The sequence below is a fragment of the Sapajus apella genome, unplaced genomic scaffold (assembly GCF_009761245.1).
Source record: "Sapajus apella isolate SASKATOON/1434 unplaced genomic scaffold, GSC_monkey_1.0 scaffold83, whole genome shotgun sequence".
NCBI lineage: Eukaryota > Metazoa > Chordata > Mammalia > Primates > Cebidae > Sapajus > Sapajus apella.
Genome location: NW_022437023.1, coordinates 9,280,330 through 9,294,829, shown reverse-complemented (window position 1 = coordinate 9,294,829; position 14,500 = coordinate 9,280,330). Strand labels below are relative to the sequence as shown.

The 14,500-nt window shown below is 55.3% G+C and overlaps 2 protein-coding genes across 3 annotated transcripts in view; both read left to right on the top strand.

Annotated features, from left to right (window-relative positions):
- Window positions 1-886: 886 nt before the first annotated feature.
- The window catches only part of TFEB (transcription factor EB), a 53,528-nt gene continuing 39,914 nt past the window's right edge, over window positions 887-14,500 (top strand). Inside the window, exon 1 of one of the 2 annotated variants that reach the window (XM_032253309.1) lies at window positions 887-1,141. Coding sequence is in view for 1 of the 2 variants with exons in the window: in XM_032253307.1 (XP_032109198.1) it covers window positions 3,824-3,828 (5 nt within the window). In the remaining variant the exon portion in view is untranslated. Of the gene's footprint in view, window positions 1,142-3,494; window positions 3,829-14,500 lie in introns of those variants that run through there. The other variant, XM_032253307.1, reaches the window with a different exon arrangement.
- Window positions 1,609-5,455, top strand: LOC116533535 (formin-like protein 5). Its single transcript, XM_032253310.1, has one exon. The coding sequence runs from the start codon at window positions 1,818-1,820 to the stop codon at window positions 2,376-2,378; it is 561 nt and encodes a 186-aa protein (XP_032109201.1). The 5' UTR covers window positions 1,609-1,817; the 3' UTR covers window positions 2,379-5,455.

Genomic DNA, 14,500 nt, shown 5'->3' with positions numbered 1-14,500 from the left:
TGTGGACCAGAGGGAGAGGTACTTGAGTCACAGAGAAATTGAGCCTACGTGCTCTAACCAACTCAGCAAGGCATCTTGTCCCTTTGGACGTCATCGCTGTTCTCCTCAGGGGCCTCCTAGCAAAAGATCCAGAAACTAGAGGCGACATGGTTTGTGGGGAAGGAGGAGAGGGAGGAAGAAAAAGAGAAGGGAAAGAAGGAAAGCGGGGGAGGGGCAGGGGGAGGAGACAGGGAAAAAGGGGCGGGGAAGAGGAGAAAGTAGAGAATGATGCCTCCACACCTTGTTAACTTCCAACAAGGGAAGGTGACATGAAAGGAGATCAGACAATATCTGTCCAGCAACATGACAGCAAGCTGCAGCTGGTGAGTGGGGCATGAATGTGTAACCCATAATAGGGGCAGGCTGCCTTCTACGGTCATATTTTACCCTGTCCTTCACCAGGCTCACCCGGGCCTTGCCCCTTATGAGCATGGGCAGGGATAAAAGCGCAAGACGCAGGTCCTGCACCCCACTCCTGGAGAGAAACTGGAATTTGCCACGAGTGGAGTTTCTATGGCAACAGCATACTATCTGGGACCCTGTTTCTTTCTCAGACTGCCGAAGGACAGCCGGCTGTAGGTTCCTTCTAGGGGGTCGGACAGGCCACAGAATGTATCGTAGTGAGCCCTTGTTTGGGACATTACTGAGAGGAGAAAGAAAACTTGTAAAGGGGTAGAAGTGGAACAAGAGCCTGTTTGTAAGCCTTGGCCCGCTGAGCCGGACTACAAATCCCGGCGTACCCAGCGGGACTGCAGCGAGTACTACGCTTCCCAGTGGGCGCCGCGGCAGAGAGGCTGGGAGGCGGGGCGGGTGCTGCCCTCTGCTGGACGCGGAGGGAAGTGGGCGCGGAGTGACAGCCGAGCCCGGCGCCGGGCGCGGGGCTCGGTGACAGCAGAGGCGGCGGCCCGGGCGGGACGCAGGGAGCGGCCGCGGCGCCGTCGGCGGCGGGAAGGGCGCACGGGGCGGGCCTCCCTGGTGGCACGGGGCCGGAGCAGCCCGGTAGCAGGTTGCGGGCACAGCTTGTGGGCCAGGCACCCGAACTTGAGACAAGTTGCCGGAGCCGCGGGGCGCGGGCGGCGGACAGATTGACCTTCAGAGCGAGGTGAGCGGGGCCGGGGGGCGAGAGGCGCGAGGAGGGTCCGGGACCCACGACCCAGGCTCCCTGGCCCCTATCCAGTGGGTCCCGGAGACAGGTGGGCGGGTGGGGGATGCCCGCAGGAGAGGGGAGCGGGACGGTGCGCGCCACCACCCACCCCGCGGTTCGTCCGCGCCCAGGCGCCCAGCGCGTGGCCCGAGCGGCGCTGCCCGCCGAGCCGGGACCCCCTCGGCCCCTCCCTTCAGCCGCGGGCCGGGGGCGGCTGCTCCGCGACCTTATGTAACCGGGCGGGAGGGGCCGGGCGGGCACGGGCCTTCCCGGCCCGGAGCTGGGAGTCGAAGGGGCGGGAGGCGTGGGAGTGAACTTGCAAGAAGTTTGAGGGACGCGCGGGCCCCGCGCCCACTTCCCCTCCACCGGACGCGGCCGGGGCCCGCGACGCCGGAGAGGGGGTCGGAGGTAGGGGAGGTGTGCGGGGGCCGAGTCTGGCCAGGCCTGCGGGGGAGTGGGAGGGCCGGAGTGGCGCCACGCCCCGGGGGCTGGACTGCTGGGGGGGCGGGTGGAAGTACCATCTCTCCCTCCCTCCCCGTCCCTTCCTCTAGCTCCGTCTCTGGAAGAAGCCGCCCCTGGCCCTGTCCCTTCGAGTCCCTCCCTGGGCAGCCTCTTTCTCCCCGTGCGTTATTCCATGACCCTGGGGAACACCAACCCCGGAGCTCTCCCTCCGTGCGCCCGGTTGTCTGCCTCCCCCGGGAGCTCCCAGCCGCCGGCCCGCCCCACGAGTTTCCTCCTCCCCCGTCTCGGTCCTGAATCCCGGAAAACACGCCCCCTTCCCCCCGATCCGCCCGAGTCCGCGCCGCCCACCCCGGGGCTGTTCCGACCAGCTCTGGCCCAGCGCATCCACTCGCCTCCTGGAAGGGAGCGGGCAGATGCCAGCTCGGCCCCCACCCCTCGCCCCCTCCCCTCGCGGGGTTCCGGCTTCACGCACGGCTGCCCCGAACTGCTCCGGGCTGCGCGAGCAGGTTCGCGCCGCAGCCGCCTGGCGCGCCCCAGCCCCGCGCCCCGGGGGAGTAAGAGAGGGCGCCAGGGGCGGGACTCGTCTGCGGGAACCCTACTGGGTCCAGGGCCCCGCCCTCCTCCAGCCCCTGGCCGCTGCGCCTTCCCCCGACCCCCCCACAGCTCCAGCCGTCGTTCTCTCGCCTGTCTGTTCTGGGGACCGTTCAGCGTGGAGTTTCTGCACTCTACTTGAGCGCAGTTTTTGGCCTAGCGCTTGCTTGCAAAGTGCAGGTTAATTACTACTGCGTAGCTCCCATCCTCTGCCTTTCCCCCATCCCGAGTGAGGGGTTGCTTCATCCCTCAGGGAAAGTGACAAGACCCGTGCAGGCCCCTAGTGACACCTCTGGGGTGTGGCCTCAGGCCCCTGCACACGCCCTGTTCGAGATTCCATTGGCCCAGACCTGGTACTCCTGGGCACCTGGGGATGAGGTGGGTGGCTGGTCTCTGGGTTCCTCCTGGGTGGCCAGATGCGGATGCAGCTGGGTTAGAACGCAGTACTTGGTGTCCCAACTGGGAGATAGCCCTCAGGCCTCCTCTCAGGGAGGGGAGGGACAGCCAGCATTAATTCCTGGCCGGCCAGCAGAGGCAGAGGAAGGGGAAGGGTCAGCTGCCCTGAGGTCCCTGCCTGCTAACCTGATGGCATGTTTTCACCATGCCGGTGTTCTTAGCCCCAGGACTATGAGCAACTCGCCTGGCTCCCTTCTTTCCCTCTGCCTCCTGGCCGCTGGGCCTGGAGAGCTGGGAGCCAGAGGGTGTCAATGAAGGGCAGGGCTGTTTGGGTGACTCCATGCTCTGCTCCTCCCCGAGGGAAGACAATGCTGCTTACCGTTTACAAGGCCGGTTACAGCTGCAGGCCTCAACTCAGCTCCAAAAGGCAGAGCCAAATGGGGACTCAGGTATCTTGGTTCTGGGTCCCCTGGAAGGAGTTCAGGGGATAGGGCAGGGGACACCTTAGCATTGAACCCAGAGAGAGCCAGCTGGGCTTTTGCGGGCTAATGGCCTGGTGACTCACAGTCAGAGGTGGGCAGGGAGTGGGCCAGGGCAGGCAGGAGCCCTTCCAGAGTCCTGCATGCGCTGCCACAGGCCTACTTGGCCTGTTTCTGGAAAGCGGGGAGGTAGGTGGAAGGGGCCGTCCACCCCTCAAGCCTGGCTGCCCTTTGAGGGTCTAGCTTCTGGCCCTGAGCCCTCCTGGGGCTCTGTTTATGGCTGTAATTGCATCATTAGCCAGAGTTTATAGAGTTACTTAGCACCTGCCCCCACAGGGAGTGGCCCAGCCACCCCCTGGCTTCTGTCTCTTCCTTTTCAAAGTCAACTCGGTTTCTCCCGGCAACAGGGGTTTCCCCAACCACAGCTGTCATGAAAACCAGGTTGGGCCTTTGTCCTGGGGATGGAGGGCAGTCAGCACTTGGGGCCCAGCTTGGGGCTGCCCTGGAGATGACCATGGAAGTTGGGCTGGCCTCCTCTGATCGGAAGGAGGGAGTTCACGGTTCTCAGAGCTGCCAGAAATGCCCACATCCCAGGATGCTGTGAACATGTATGCATGCATGTGCTGTGCGGATCCTCATCTGAGAGGAGGGAGATGAAAACACACCCATCTCACAGGCTGCTGTGAGGACTAAGGGGGCGGCAGTGCCCGCTATGTGGTGAGTACGTGAGGTTGCTTTCTGGGTTGGCGTGGGGTTTAGGTAATGGTTGTGAGTTTGTGTGTGCGGTTAAGTGTCTAGGAATATGGGTATAGATGAATTGTGAATATGTGTCTATAAGAATGTAACAATAAAACAAGATTATATTCATAGAATATTCAGCTCCTCTCTTATGCTATTATATTGTAATAACAATATGATAATAAGATTTATTGTACAATAGTTGCCAATATTTATTGTGTGTTTACTCTTTGGAGTGAGGTGGGAATTACTGTTTGCATTACACTTACTCAGAGAAGTTAAGCAAGTTACTTAAAATCACACAGCCTGGAAGTGACAGGATTGGGATTTTAACCCAGGTCCAATTGACTCCAAAGTCTGTGTTCTCAGTCCCTAAAGAAAACCACTTCTTCAAAGGGTTTCCTAGGAGTTCTCTCTTGAAAGATGGGGGTGTGGTGGTCTGGAGACCTTCTTTTCTCTATCCAGAGTTTCCTGCTCTAAGCAGGGTGGGTCTTTTGGAGTCCTAGGTGGGAAGATCACTGGAGTCCAGGAGTTCGAGACCACCCAGAGTAACATAGTGAGACCTGGATTCAATTGAAAAAATAATTTGTATGAAAAAAAAAAAAGCAGGGTGTGAACTTGCTGAGGCCCCTGTTCTGGCGCCATACCTGTTTCCTGGCCTTTCTTCTGAGCTGCCAGCATGAGTGACCAAAGGACCCCCAGCTGGAACCTGCCCTGACTGGCCAGGGTGGGACCTTGTGGGCTTTGGAAGCCCCAGACGCCCAGGAAGGGAGGAGGCTTCCTTACTGACGGCTCTGTGCCATGCACTCCACGTCTGTTAACTTACAGTGCAGCCCTCAGCGGGCACTTGCTTAATCAGATGTGCAGAAGAGGCTGTGGGGACCGCTGGGTGAGAATGGGACAGCAGTGGAAGTCATAAGAGCACTGGACCAGGAGTCAAGAGACCCCACTCTGCCTCTGACTGGTTGTGTGGCTGGGCCTGTCTCTGCTCTGTTCAGCCTCAGTTTCCATATCTGTGAATCTGGATCATCTGTGGGATTCCCTCCAAAGCGAACCTTTTACAAATCTTTGCCAAAGACACTGGGGAGGACGAGACTTCAGAAAGGAAGGGGTGAGGGGAGTGGGTTGTTGGGGGTGTTTGGGAGATGCTGCAGTCCGTAGAGTTGATCTTTAGCTAAAGACGGGTCCCAGTGGAGCAACCAGGCAGTTTTTCTTGGGACAGCCATTGCCACCATATATTGAGCACTGGGCCAGTGTCACCTGGTCAGGGGGTTGTGGAGAGCATGGGCTCTGGGGCCAGGCTATGTGGCTTGGAGTCCCAGTTCTGCCACTTACCACTGCGTGGTAACCTTCTTAACCCCAGTTAAGGAGCCTCGGCAACCTTCTTAACCCCAGTGTGCCTCAGTTTCCACACCTAAAAAGTGGGATTCTTACAGCAGCACCCACTTACTAGTGCTGTAGTGAGGGCTGACTGAGTATGCTGGTGCTGATGAACGTGGTGTACTTAGAATAGCGCCTAATGAACTCTTATGGCTCAGTGAGTTATTTCTCATTCTTAAGTGAGGAAATGGAGGCATGCAGAGCTCTAGGGAAGGAATAGAGACCTATGGGTTGCAAACAGGCCTCCGCATGTGTCTAACGTCCTCTGATGTGATGTTTTACGTGGGGCTTCACACCACTCTCTGTCCTGCCATACCAGCCTTCTCTCCTCATTGAACAAGAGGGTGCAGGGGGCTTGGCAATGCCTGCAGCATCGGTACCACCCCTGCCCTGCCCCTTGGGTTTCCCTGGGTAGCAACTGGGCTGGCCACTGACCGCACACTCCTAGGTGTGGCTGTCCCCTGCCCTCCTACTGTCTGTGCCCCCTCCATTCTGTACCAGAGATACAGATCCCCTTGGCTGTGATGTCACTGAGGGCAGAGATAAAATCGCAGTGATAGGGATCTGGGACTTATCATGCCCACAGGAAATGCTTTGATGTGGAGTGGCACAGTAGTGGATGAGAGCAGAGGGCAGCCAAGAGGAGCAGAGGCAACGGGCAGCGTCGTCACTGACTTTCCTTCCTGGCTCTTAAGTGTGGGCTTAAGGAGGAGAAATGAGTTCTGGCCACCCATCCTTTGTCCAGCGTTCTTAGGGGGATAGCCACCTGGCCCCGTAAGTTCTAGCACCTGCTTGCTGGCCATGCAGGCCACCTGGTTGGCTCTTATGCACCCAGTGGTGGTCCCAAAGTAAGATGTGGTGCTGTAGGGAGTAATCTAGGAATTCCACCAGACAATCCATCCAGAAACCCATGGCTTATATTCCCTCCTCTTAGCCCTTCCTTGCTCCTTCCATGTAAGCAAATCTTTCTCTCCATCAGGGCGCGCCTTTCCGAGAGACTAGGGGGCTGTTCCACCTTATTGCAGCCTGGCAGGATATTATGATCACCTGGAGAGTTCTTAGACAGTACCATTGCATCTGAATCTCTTGGGGAGGGGCCTAGGCATCATTGCTTGTTTGTTTGTTTATTTATTTATTTTCTGGAATGATTCCATAGTCCTTTTTCTAGGGCAGTGGTTCTCAAATTTGGGCATGCATGAGAACTCCCTGGAGGAATTGTTTAAACACAGATGCTGGGTCCCTCCTGGTGTTTCTGCAAATTCCATGCAGTCTAGAATTTGAATTTCTGACAATTCATCACCTCTGGTGATGCTAATGCTGCTGGTCCCCAGAGCACACTTGGAAAACCACCGCCTTTGGGGCATGCCCCTTTGCAGCTACCCAGGTGAGAGCTGCCCATCTCCTGGGTTCTGTGCCTCTGACTTTGGGCCTGGTAGGCCTATCCCCTTTCGAAGGCAGGTCCCCAAGGGCGGGGACCACTTCTGAGACAATTTGGTGTCCCCTCTACAGTCAGTCCTTCCCCCTTTCTCCACCTGTCCCCACCTGCCATGAGACTCTCCACTGTTTGGCCTTGTGGCTCTTGGTCCCACTCTCTAGGACAAGCGCTTAACACTGCATTGGTTGATGAAGCCCGGATGAGGCGGACAAACAAGGATGGCACTAGCTGAGGGGATCAGGGTCTGAAGCTGCTGCGAAGGTACATGGCACTAAAGTAGCATTGTTGCAATAATTGGGGAAGTGTTCAAAGAGGACCCTCACTTTGCTGAAGGGAGGCTCTTCAAATACTTCCCATTAGTTTACTTTCCCACCCCATGGAGGGCAAGTATTTCACTCCAGCTTGAATCGTAGTTCTTGTTAACAGCAAAAATGATAAAGGCACACACAGAAAGAGGCTCTTCCCTTTTTCTTTCCTCTCCCAGACCAGAGTTGTAGGGAGGGCTGGGGGAGGGTCCCTCGTGGGGGTGGTGGAGTCTGTCATCTTCTAGGAGGTCCTGGTCCTCGAGAGAGCAGATCACTGGGAGAGCCTGGGGGCCGGCCGCATCTGTGGAAACTGAAGGGAGTTGGGGTGAAGCCTGGTAGGAGTGAGGAGAGGTGGCAGGTCCCATACCCTGCTGCGGGAAAGGCAAGGTAGGGCGGGGAGTGGGGGCAAGATTGGCATCTGAGCTAGTCAGTCTTCAGGGGACTAGGGACAGGGGTTTGGTGTGTTTTGGTCCATGCTGAACCCCCAGCATCTAGAAGAGAGCCTCATGTATAGTGGCTGCTCAATAAATCTTTGTGGAATGGATGAGAAAATGGGACTAAGTCTCCATCGTGTGCCCAGAAATGCAAAACACAAAAAAATGCTCCGTCTACCGTATTTACCCTGCAGGTGCTTCACCAGGGGTCCTGCCCACAGCTCCGAAAGGTGCTGAGCCCTCTGCCTCTGCCTGCCTCCCTCCCCTCACAGTGATCCAGGCCCAGCCTCTTAGTGTGGGGCTCAGTCTGTTCCTCCCTACAAAGAGTCTGTCAGCACCTTCCCCACCCCCCTCCCCGAGTTCTACCAGTGGGTCTGTGGGGTAGGGCTCCGGTTCGTTTTCTCCTGTTTGCCAAGGGAAGTCACAGCCTGTCCTTTGCCTTGTTTATAATTGCTTTAAGGACAGCACCTGCCACGGCCCCCCACAGTCCCTGAGGGGTGCAGAGTAGCCAGGAGGTGACACACTATACTGTCCACCCCCTGCTGCCTCTTGTTCCCTCCCGGCTCTAGCCAGGTGCACTTTCTGCTGCCCTGCCAGGACGGCGCTGCTGGCTTTGCTTTGGAACTAATTGGAGCTGTAGAGCTGGGGGCCTTAGAGGGCAGCTGGCGCTGTCCCCATGTTGTCGAGAGGAGGGGACCAAGGCCCAGCGATTCAGCAGTGCAAGGTGTTCAGTGTCAACAGGCATGTACTGAGCACCTCAGAGGTACCCGGGGCTGGGCTGGCCAAGCAGGGCAGATGGGAACAAGATCACAGCTTGTCCCGCAAGGCGCCGATGAATCTTAGCCAGGGAATCTTAGTAACCACAGAGGGCAGAGAGGGGCAGAATGCAAGAAGCTAGGGTAGACTAGCCATACTAAACAACATAAGCATGGCGACACCTGCCTTTTGCCCTGAAGAGCATTCTCCTTGGGCCTCTTGCTGGCACAGAGACCTTGACTCAGCGTGGTTTAGGCCTTCAGCCCTTTACACCATCTGGGCCCCAGAAAGGGCAGCTCTACTGCTCCCTGAGCCCTCTCACCTGGGAGTCACCTCTGCAGGTTCCTTTCTGGACAAGTCCTTCCTTCCAGGAGGACTAGAGGGTGCTGGAGTCTTTGCGAGGAGGCTCTGAGCCACCCACCGGCCACTTGGAAGCCCTGGGGCCATGGGGAGATGTGGTGCTGGATCAGAGCTGACAACTTGGGTCCCTTTGGACCTGCCAGTGGTGGGGCCTCCACGCTTGGGCCTGGAACCCGGGGACAGTGCCTCGTGCCTCTGTCCTCCCCACCTCCAGAACCTTTTTTGGAGTGTTTGGAGACAGACACTGTCTGTGCCTGTTTTTTGTTTGGAGACAGACTCTCGCTGCGTTGCCCAGGCAGGAGTGCAGCGGCACAATCTTGGCCCACTGTAGCCTCAACCTTCTGGGCTCAAGTGAACCTCTTACCTTAGCCTCCCAAGTAGCTGGGACTATAGGCATGTGCCCCACACCTGGCTAATATTTAAAAATTTTCTTACCATGTTGCACAGGCTGGTCTCAAACTCCTGAGCTCAAGTGATCCACCTGCCTCGGCCTCCCAAAGTGCTAAGATTACAGGCTTGAACCATCACACCTGGCCACAATTTTCCTCCCCTCTACCCTCTGTCACCTTCCGAGCCTCCATCTAATTCCACAGCATCTGCAGCCTTGGTGTATCTCTGTCTCTCCTGCTCTTTGTTTCCTTCTCTCCTTCCTCTTTATTTCCTTCTCTGCCGCCTTCCTTCTTTTGATGTGTTCGAAGAATGACCAGGGTCCGCCCCCCAGGACCTTTTTCCTAGTGAGCCTCCGAGTCCTACGGTCAGGGGCCCTGAGGGATGGTTCACAGTAGGGTGAGGTGGCTGCGAAGGTGCCCAGCCTGACGCAACCCCCTACCCGTGGCCAGGAAGGGTGTGTGGTGGCTGGGACATCCTGGGCGGGTGGCAGGTGAAAGAGGCTAGGGTAGCCGGCTCCTGTGTGTTGAGGGGCAGCCAGCAGCCTGGGCCAGCTGGGGGAAGGGACCCTCCCGAGACAGCCCCAGGCATTATCAGTACTCTAGACCTCTGCCTAACTATAGGTTGTCATCCACTTCTTTGGACCTAATTACAGTGTTTTGCAAAACTAGGTATGGGAAGAAAATACTAGAACTCCTTTATCTATTTACTTATATCTCATCCTTTTCTTTTAAAATTGTGAAATATAGCATAGTTGCTTAAAAGACGATAAACATACACATACAATTTAGTAAATAATTATAAAAGTGAGCCCCTAGGCAACCATCACCAAGTAAATAAACAGAATGTAGCTTGTACGCCAAAATCAACGTGCGTGCCCTCCGTCCCCGGAGGTGACCACTATCCTCAGCTGTACGATAATCAGCTCCTCATTTCTCTTATGGTGTAATCACCTATGGCTGCATCCCTTAGCTGTCAAGTTTAGTTTTGCCTGACTCTGAATTTAATACAGATGGAATGGCACCGGACATGCTCTTTTATACCATGCTTTTCCCACCGAACGGTGTATTTGTGAGAGTCATTCATGTTGTCTATAGCCGTAGTCTGTTAACTTTCTTTTTCTTTTTTCTTTAGACGGAGTCTCGCTCTGTCTGTTGCCCCGGCTGGAGTGCAATGGCATGATCTCAGCTCACTGCAAGCTCCACCTCCCGGGTTCAAGTGATTCTCCTGCCTCAGCTTCCCAAATAGCTGGGATTACAGGTGCTTGCCACCACGCCCAGCTAGTTTTTGTACTGTTAGTAGAGACCAGGTTTCCCCACGTTGGCCAGGCTGGTCTCAAGCTCCTGATCTCAGGTGGTATGACCATCTTGGCTTCCCAAAGTGCTGGGATTACAGGCCGGAGCCACTGCACCTGGCTCATGTGTTTATTTTCATTTTCCTTGCTGTGTAGTAGCCATCCTGCTACTCATGGATATTTTGGTTGCTTTCCTTTTGTGGCTATTACGAACAAGGCTGTAAAATATCCTTGAATGTGCGGGGTGCAGTGGTTCATGCCTGTAATCCCAGCACTTTGTGAGACCGAGGTGGGCAGATCACCAGATCAGGAGTTCGAGACCAGCCTGGCCAACATAGTGAAACCCCATCTCTACTAAAAATACAAAAAAATTAGCCTGGGATGGTGGTGGGCACCTGTAATCCCAGCTACTGGGAGGCTGAGGCAGGAGAATTGCTTGAACCCAGGAAGTAGAGGTTGCAGTGAGCCGAGATCATGCCATTGCATATCTATCTATCTATCTATATATATATATGTACATGTATATTACATAATTGTGTGTATTATATACAATATATTGTGTATAATATACACAATATTTCATTATTATATATTATGCACAATATATTGTATGTATTATATTACATATAATAATGTATATTGCAGTGAGCCGAGATCGTGCTATTGCACTTCAGCCCAGGTGACAGGCGTGAGCCATCGTGCCTGGCCTTTAATGTATATTTCAGCTTTAGGAAATATTTTGTTAAATGGTTGTACTACTTTACTCCTTGTTAGTGGCCCATGGAGTTCCTGGTGCTCCTTAGCCTTATCAACACTTGGTCTTGTTAGATGGTTTAATTTCTGCCACGCTGATGAGTGAGTGTGTAACACGTCTCATCATGGTGTATTGCATTTTCAGTCTCATTTTTAAAATAGATCCATTTTGGGGTATGCTTGCTGACATCCATAATATATTCATGCATTGGGGTATATATAAGCAATTTATGAGGAAAGAAGCATATATTGAGGGTGCTCAAAAGTTTTTACTGATAGGAATATGTGATCAAAACATTTGAAAGACCAGGGTAATATAGAATGCCAGGAAGGGGCCTGGTGTGTATATTGGGAGTTGGAAGGTGATATTGGTCTTGGGAGGAGACCCCCTAAGTGGCAGTGCCTGCTGGGGCTGAGAAGCCTCTTCCCAGAGGGTACTGAACCCACGGAGTACCTGCCACCCTTCAGGCCCTCCTGCCTAGCACATCTGGCAGGGGAGAGGGGGAGACTCCCAGGCTAGAGCCCTCAGCAGGCATGCCCTTCTGTTTGGAGTTTGCAGGTGCCCATTTTTAAGGTGCTTCTAGGGCAGTAGTTCTCCACTAGGGGTGTTTTTTCCCCCCAGGGGACATTTGCCAATGTCTGATGATGTCGGCCAGTGATACCTCTAAACACCTTAAAATGCACAGGACAGCCCCTATAACTAACTGCCTGGTCCTGAGTGTCTGGTGCTGAGATTGAGAAACTCTGATCTAGGAAAAGAGCTAGGAAACAGATTTGCCATAAACTTGCTGCATGGCCTCAAGGAAGTCACTTAAGTGATTTGAGCCTCAGTCTCCTTGGAATCTGAAAAATGGGTAGCAAGTGTTGCTGCCCCTCCCCCTCATGGGGCTGTTGTCCGGATGGGGGAGATGGTGAATGAACAGGCATTTCGGGAGGCGTCCTTGCAAAGGGGCCTTGTGGCTGTTGTGTTCCAGTAGAGCCAGGCCTTTCTAGCACTGGGCCTTCTTCCTTGACTGTGTTCCCTGAACGCTGAGCTGGAGGCGTCAGGTGACAACTGGGAGCCAGAGTCCTGGTTCATGCTGCTCCAGGGGCTGTGGGGCCCTTCCCCCACAGTCCCTGTGGGCCCCATCCTTTTGATGAGGGCTGCAGAAATGAGGGGTTCTCTGGAAGCCCTGGGGCCCAGGACAAAAACATTTCCGACTTTGTCCTTAGCTGGATGGGAGTCCAAGGTTGTGGGGGTGATAAGAGTTATTTATCATGTTCCTTATCTGAGGCCCCATTGCAAGTCTTGGACAGCAAGGGGTGGGAGCCAGAGGTCATTAGGGGCTCTGCACACCCAGGCCTGGCTCCTACTCATCCTTTGTGTCCTTCCAGAATTTGCCAGCCCAGGGAGGGTCTGGGGTTGGGCCAGCGTCTGGGTCAGTCTTCCCTGGGCCTCTCCGGCCTCCCTGCTCTGGGCCTCCCTCGCATTGTTGGTATCTCCTGCCTTCTCCAGGAGCCACGGTCTGCCTCATCTCGCCTTTGCTGCCCTCTTCCTGCAACCTGCTCTCCCAAAAGGGCCCAGTAAACTCACCCACCCTAAGATGACACAGATGACCGATAATAGCTTAACCTTTTTTGACAAGGGGTATTTGCTTATCAAAGATAGATGGTTTGGCCACCAGAAAGGAGCACTAAGTGAAATCTCTGCCGTCTCTTCGGCAGGCTGTTAGAAAAGTGCTTGGGGGGGGGGCGAGAAACCACCGAACTCACATGTGTAGCAAGAACAGTTTCTTCACAAGTGAGACGTGTGTGGAGGCGTGGATCCTCCCAGAGCTGCCCAGGGCTCTGCCTGGTCTCAGGCTCCATTTCAAGGTGGGCTGTAGCATGGCCTTGACCTGGGTGTCTGGAGGCCCTGAGAAGGCCCAAGGCCAGGGCTGCAGGTATATGGCCAATCAGGAAGGCAGTGAGCTGAGGGGCTCTGGCTAGAAGGACACGTCTCTAGGAAGGGCTTGTGGAGCTGGGGTTAGAATTAGGCTCACCCTGGACCTGGTGGGACTGGGACTCTGGCGAAATTCTTGCTTCTCTGTGTCTCTCCATGTTGGTGCCTAGGGCTCTCTGAGGCCAGGCTGGGGGGTAAGGGGTGGCCATGAGAGGCCTCCTGTCAGAGGGTGCAGGAGTGCTGTGGGCACCTGGAGGCCGGCGGATGAGATGGGAGCCGTCTGTGTTGGGTAGCCTGCGGTGTGTGAGAGGCCATCAGGGCGCAGTTCCCTCTGTGCTGTGAGTAATCCTCGGCCACATTTGCAGCTCCCAGGGGATTGTGCAACTTCCTCTCGAACTGAGGTGCAGGGGGCTGGGTGAGAAACAGCACCCGCCGGGGAAATGAGGAAACTGGGTCTGGCCCTGGGGTCGGCGCCACTGTGTTAGAGATTGTTTCTTGCTTTGCAATGTTTACAGAGCACCTATTGAGCCCTGGGCTCTGGCCCCTGGAGGAGCTGAGCATTCCAGGGGTCTCCTTCCAGGGAGCTGCCCTCTCACAGGCCTGAGAACACATGTGTCCCTGTGTGTGAGTGTCTGTGCACGTGTGTGGTGTCTTTGGGGAGGTGGGTGGGTAGGGATGAAGCCCCTCAGGCTGCACTGGTATCGGGATGTCTTTGGGGAGGGGTGGGGGTCTCTGAGCATGGCCAGGGCTTGGGTGGAGGAAAGAATGGGGAAGCAGGTGGTCCAGCTCGGGCATGAGGGACGGAGAGCATGTGAAATCAGGAGTCAGCCAGAGTTGTGCCTTGGTTTCCCCATCTCTCCGGGCTTGTTTCAAGGTTCTAGCGAGAAGGTCATGGGCAGGATGTGCTTAACACGTCACCAGCCAGGCCACAGGGAATACCCATTCGCACTGGGGGCTGGGAGCATACGCTCTAGATCCACATGGTGGAATCCTGGCCCTGCCATTTTGCAGCTCCGTGATCCTGGCAAGTTACTTACCCTCCTCTGCTCCCTCATCTGTAAAATGGAGATGACAGTTATAGTGGCCACCTTGTGAGTTCTGTAGAATAAAAGACTACTCATGTGAAGTGCTCAGAGCAGAGCCTGCCACCCACCAAGTAAGTGCCTGCCCAGGTTAACATGTCATCAGGACATAGCATGTTTGTGTGCAGATGGCAGAAAACTGCCCAGGGCTCCTGACGATCATGTTTGACGGTGGAGGTTTGAGCTGGAACTGAGAATGATAGTAAGAGCTCATGTTTGCCTGGCCTTACTCCATGTCAGGTACTGTGTCCAGTGCTTCACCTGTGCCAGCTCCTTCACCCTCACTGTCACCCCATGAGGGGGATGCTGTGATCATCCCCACTTTACAGGTGGGGACATGGAGGCACAGGGGCTAGAGTGAATTGCTTCAGGGCAGCAATATCAATGAGGAAGAATAGCAGAATGGTCCACTCAGCCCACAGGTGGGCGCGTCACCCATACCTCGGCCCCTTTTCTGGGTTCCCATAGAAGTGTGGGGGAGAAGGAGGGTGGAGAGTCTGCTGGGAGGGGTGTGAAGGCTGGTCTTGCAGCCTGTGAGCTCTGG